General features: G+C 37.6%; 1 protein-coding gene across 2 annotated transcripts; it reads left to right on the top strand.

Moving 5' to 3' along the window:
• Nucleotides 1-398: 398 nt before the first annotated feature.
• Nucleotides 399-3,215, top strand: LOC109238388. 2 transcript variants are annotated; one of them, XM_019404828.1, is made up of 4 exons: nucleotides 399-684; nucleotides 2,107-2,373; nucleotides 2,583-2,858; nucleotides 3,066-3,215. In XM_019404828.1, exons 1-4 carry the CDS (start codon nucleotides 598-600, stop codon nucleotides 3,072-3,074), a joined length of 639 nt encoding a protein of 212 aa, XP_019260373.1. In that variant the 5' UTR covers nucleotides 399-597; the 3' UTR covers nucleotides 3,075-3,215. The 2 variants fall into 2 exon arrangements, with proteins under 2 accessions (XP_019260373.1, XP_019260374.1); XM_019404829.1 differs by having other exon boundaries at nucleotides 405-684; nucleotides 2,586-2,858.
• Nucleotides 3,216-6,137: the final 2,922 nt, after the last annotated feature.

Below are 6,137 nucleotides of genomic sequence, written 5' to 3'. Positions count from 1 at the left end.
TGATTCCGGACACAACAAGATAGTTCAAATGTAAACACCTTTCTTTTCTCAATAGGAATACAAAAGTTCTTAATTTATCACAAAAATACAGAAGTATAATTCATCAATTTCCTTACTATTTCTTTTTTCTGATTTCCTCTTCCTTAGCACATATACCAACATTATAAATATGTATAGTACATGAACAAGCGGTTATAATTTTGTGTGCTTTTTTATCCTTTAGTACTTAAGTATCTCGATAAGCACAATGCCCAGCATTTTGAATTGCCTTTCTCTACTTTTGTAAAAAAATGCAAGTAGACATAAAATAAAATTTCTCAGCTAAAGGATTCTCTTATCTGCACTTCCTTGGCTTACGAACTCCATAATAGGTATATCCAGATCTGTAATAGGGAAACGCGCCCTTTCCTATCATTGAATTTTTCAATTAATCAGAATTGTTTTTCCTCGACACGATTTCTGTGCATGGTTATAGAAATTGTATAATATGTGTCGAGTTGTTATAAATTAAATTAAAATCATCACTTAAAAGGTTTATATTATTGTGGGGTACTACTATCTAGCTAGTCATTTTAACACAAGCTTAGAGAGAGGAAGATGAAAATGAGCAGAGGGTTGGTGGTGCTCACCTTTACAGTGGCCGCAATCGTACTTTGCGGTCACCGGCCGGCGACGGCAGAAGAGGTAAACTCATGATATAATTAGTTACTCCTAATTTTGTTGTAAAATTTCATTGTTTCCTGTTATGAGCTTCACCGCCAAGTTGTTCATTCCCTTACTCCTGAAGAAGATTGATTATTTTTCTTCTCGAGTCAACGCACTCACTCACTACATTTCCCACTCACCATAAAACAAAGATCGATTTACCTTTTAATATTCCAGTAGTTGGAAAACTTGCCTTTATTAATTGTTAAAAAGAAAATTATAATTGGAATATAAAGTTTTCAAAAGTTCAAGTCAGATGTAAATTTGTTGACGGAAATGCTTTCTTGCAAATAGTATTTTCACCGAACCATATTAATTTATAGCCTGTTTGGCTAAACTTCTCCAAACTTAGAAGTATTTTTCTGAAAAAAAAAAAAAAATTCAAAGTTGAAGTGTTTGACCAAACTTTTGGAAGAAAAAAAAAGTGCTTTTGAAAAGAACAAGAAGCAGTTTTGGAGAATCAGAAAAAATAATTTTTCCCTAACAGCTTGTTTGGATGGTTGTTACGTATCGTTTCATAATGTATCGTATGTATTGTATTGTACTGTACTGTATTGTTTGATAAATACAATATTTGGATGGAGTGCGTCGTTTTGCCGTCGTTTCATGGTATCACGCACCAGTAATATGATGAATAAACTTGCTATATATATATATATATATATATATATATATATATATATATATATATATATATATATATATATATATATATATATATATATATATATATGATACGGTATATAAAAAGGTAGGGTAAGTGATAAAATAAAATTATTTAATAATAGTGAAGGGTGAGATTGGGAGAAAAAGACAAGGAAACGACGCAACCACACCAAATCGGTCGTTACATAAAGTGGCACATTTCATCGTTACGTAATGACGGATTTAACGATACGATACAATAGAATTTAAATAACAATCAAAGCATACATTGTATTTAAAATAACAATACGATACGATACGATAGGTAACAACCATCCAAACAAGCTGTAAAAGCACTCTTTTGAAAAATAATTTTGAGAAAAATACGCTTAAAAGTATTTTTTAAAAGCTTGGTCAAATATTAATTGTTGTTCAGAAGTATTTTTTTAAATTAATTAGTCAAACACAAACTAGTTCTTATCAAAAGTATTTTTAAGAACAACACTTTTGAGAAAAAATACTTATCAAAATAAACTAATTTTAGAAGTTTGTCAAAACCGGCTATTAATATTGGTTAAGCGATACATTGAGGTGGAAATCGTGATGTTAGGGCTGTCAATACCTTCCACCGATATTGCTATCGAGTAACTTTGTCCACCAAAATTTATGCATTGGTTGTTTGAATTTGTTGGAATATGAACTCTCATCAGTTTTCTTTCCTCGGCACTAAAAACTTGCTATGGAGCTGTAAAGCAGCAAGTGGAATTAGCAGAGGGCGCCAATAGCACCACGTGGCCGTGGACACTATCTGTACCAGAGGATAAATTTGGCTGCTTCAAGTTGTTCAATTGCGCCAAGTACCCAACGACCAGCTGCATAACTGAATGCTGCACTTTCTTCCCCTTCACTACTAACCCTACACGAAATTGCATCTGCTGGCATTTGGCCGAGCATGTCAATAAAGAAGCTTTTACTGCTCTTCAGAAATATTGTGGCTTCAAGAATCCTTGTCAACATAAGCAAGTTAGTTTTCTGCCCTTCTTTGTCTTCTCTATTGATCATTCTTTATGATAAAACAGGTTTAGTTAATTCTATATATACAATGATATGATATTCTTTAATCAGGTCACTTATAAGTCTTTCTATGATATTCTTTACTAGTTAATTAACGACAAATTAAGTGTATAAAATATAGTTTTAAGCTCACAAAATCATCTAATGCGAAAATCTAGCAGGAGGAAATCAACCAGCAAGAGGTGGCCGAAACTAGCAAGGCCATAGACAACAGTAGTAGAAACCAAGGTGTGGCAACTTGTTGTGCAAAGGATAAAGAAAAGATAAAGAATTGCATGTCGAACACTGCTTCCATCGACCAATGTTGCTCAACATTCAGTATTATGCTGGGCCGTAACTGCGACTGCTACAATTACGCCAAGGATTTAGACAATCAAGCTCTCATCACACTTGAGAGTTACTGTGATGTCCCCAATCCATGCAATAAAGCTCAAGTAATTTAATTACTCCTCTTTTTAATTATTTCTTCTTCTTTGAAGGATAAACTGAATTGCAGAGAGATTGTAACAATAACATTTTCAGCAGGATGGAACTAACTTTTGCTAATTAAATTAAGAGTAAGAGATTTTGCAAATTTCCTTGCGTATTATATTGACTAATGCATGTTTTTTTTTTTTTTAATTTTTTTTTAATGGTTTCAGGTGATGTAGGGTTCTGAGACGGGGATGGAAGTAATCTTAGAAAAAATCTGTGGTTCTACTTTGTATGAAATTTTAATTGAATGCGACAGTCGCATGAAATTGTTCACTTTAATATTATCATGCATGAAATGAATTTTCCTTTTTCTTTTTCTTTTTTGTATTCCCTCTTTCCCCCCTTTTTTGCATATTACATAGGTAAGAATAACTACGTTTATTTTGTACAACTAACTTCAAAACGTACGTAGAAAATTTATTTCTTAATCAAATTTAAGTTTTGAGGTAAATATATTTTCTCTTCAATCAACTTCAACGTATGTCCTGATCCTGCATTGCGACCATACTAACAACTTCCACCATTGTATTATAAAGTCTATTCTTAAAACCAAAATTTAAAAAAAATAAATAAAATCTGCTACTATGATAATGAAAGATTCTGGTTGATTATAAATTTGATTTAACCAAATTGTTTGAATGTCGAAGATTCAATTAAAAGTGTCCGACACGAGTTTGATTTGAATGTGGTTGGTTATGAATTTGACTTGAACAAATTTCCGGATGAAGGAGATGAGGCATTCGAGGACGAAGAATTACAACGAACGTTCCGGACTATGTTAAAACTTTATTGCCCAAATTTTATTTATGAGTCTCTTTTAGTTGGATATAGCAATGTATCTGTATGGGTCGAAATCTGACCCTCATAGCTGGAGGCGATAAACAAGTTCGACCCCGTCTTGGCCATGGCCACGAGGCGTAATGGCGACGGGCCCCACGGTCCCTGTCGAGGTCAGTCCGTCAAAAAGCTGACATCGCGGGATACGCGTACGGTCTTGGATAAGTAACAAAGGGCTGTCGCGGCAAAGGAGACTAGTCAAAGACCGTTGGATAAAAGGAAACATGGCTGATATATAAAGGGAAGAGAAGCAACTGTAAAAGGGGGGAACTGGCTAGGACTAAGAAGAGCGATATTACGAAGCCAAAGGGAGAAGATTCCTCAGTTATCTGCAACTTCCTTTTATTCTTTTATCTTCCTTCCACTGTAACCCAAGTCTGTCACGAATGTAAGCTTATCGTTCTCATTCAATGTAAGATTCTCAAGAAATATTAAATTAGTTTATTCTCTTCCGATTTTTATACTCAATATGCTGCGATCTAGAGTTAATTACTTTTGGCTAAGATTTATCCTCTATTCCATTCATTAATTAGTTTAACAAAAAGTTTAATACTTTTTGGTCAAACAATTTGGCGCCGTCTGTGGGGATTTCTTAGCCAAATTTGTTAGTTTCCATTAGATCCAGAATCAGCGGAATATCGCTACCAGGCTGTCATGGCCTCACCTTCTCGGCGCTACCACCCACTCGAAAGAGCGGTAGGTAAGCCTTCGAGACAACCGCACCAATATAGGCTAAAGTAGAAGTTATAACCAATATCTATGCAAAACCCACTTCTTGCTCGTAACAGTAGGTTTGACACGACGAACGCACGTTCAAAATAGGATCCCGATCACCTAACGTAACCACAACCCTATTTTCACCCTACATATGGGTCCGTACTTCATCCCTCGTGAAGGGACAGCAACTTGCTGCGTGGTCTTCTGAAAGAAAAGGCACACCCTACCCTATTTTCACATTCCCACACTCACTAGATGGTCTATGAACAAAGTATGACATGTTTCTCTTGTTACTGGCATAAATCGGACGAGATCGGGCCGGGACTCGATTTTATCCCATCAGCGAATGAGGCGGATCCAACCCTAGCGGAACCTAGGCGCTGGTAACACGGAGCCGAACACGGCCGCCAAATCTGAAAACACCATCCGAGCACTAGGCGGAGCGAGTAACACTACAACGTCAATTTTTCTTTCATCGACTCGTCAGGCCGAGGTAACAGAAAATTTCATTCTGGTTTATCTTCACTCCTTTATCGGTTCAAATAGGTGAATGCAAGCACTCGCGCGGGCAAGCAAGCAAAGTAGCATTCAACCTAGAAATAATGGAAGGAAAACTACTACAAAACGATTGGAATATCACCCACATCAAATACTTCGACTTCCGAAAGAGGACGCCCCTCGAGTCATACCCTTTTGGCGAGGCAACGAACATGACGTCTCAAAACTCAAGTATGGTTCACCGTCCAGCCCACCGACTACTTCTCCAGGCGGAACGATGAAGGGACCAGATACATGAAAACTCCTCCAATATATGTATGAAACGAGCATGTACAGCATTCTCCGGTGAATGAAATAAAGCAACATTTCGTACTCTCCACCAGAGTATTCTCCAATGCAAGCGAAGTTAAGCAAAACTAGGACTCACCCAGAAAATGCATAATGTTCTTCAATGCAACGAAGTTAAGCAAAACGGGGACTCACCCAGGGAACACCTGACATCCTCCCATAAAAACAAAACCGAGCACGCTGGGACCACCCGATGCATATATAAACAGTACGGCAACCTGTAAAGCTCCAAAAATCCACGACAATAAGATAATGGGTTAACATTTCGACCTCAGCTCGAAATAACACCCCTACGACCAAAGGTCGTCGCCAATCAAAGAATTCGACCTCGCTCGAATTGTACTAGGTTAACATTTCGACCTCACCTCGAAATAACACCCCTACGGCCAAAGGCCGTCGCCAATCGAAGAATTTGACCTCGCTCGAGTACTGGGTTAACATTTTGACCTCAACTCGAAATAACACCCCTATGGCCAAAGGTCGTCGCCAATCAAAGAATTCAACCTCGCTCGAATTGTACTGGGTTAACATTTCGACCTCAGCTTGAAATAATACCCCGACGGCCAAAGGTCGTTGCCAATCGAAGAATTCGACCTCGCTCGAATTGTACTAGGTTAACATTTCGACCTCAGCTCGAAATAACGCCCCTACGGCCAAAGGCCGTCGCCAATCGAAGAATTCGACCTTGCTCGAATTGCACTGGGTTAACATTTCGACCTCAGCTCGAAATAACGCCCCTACGGCCAACGGCCGTCGCTAATTGAAGAATTCGATCTCGCTCGAATTGTAATGGGCTAACATCTCGAGCTTAGTTCGAAATAACAGCCCTACGGCCAAAG

The sequence above is a fragment of the Nicotiana attenuata genome, unplaced genomic scaffold (genome assembly GCF_001879085.1).
Source record: "Nicotiana attenuata strain UT unplaced genomic scaffold, NIATTr2, whole genome shotgun sequence".
In the NCBI taxonomy this organism is placed as follows: Eukaryota; Viridiplantae; Streptophyta; class Magnoliopsida; order Solanales; family Solanaceae; genus Nicotiana; species Nicotiana attenuata.
This window is presented reverse-complemented; position numbering and strand designations above follow the sequence as displayed.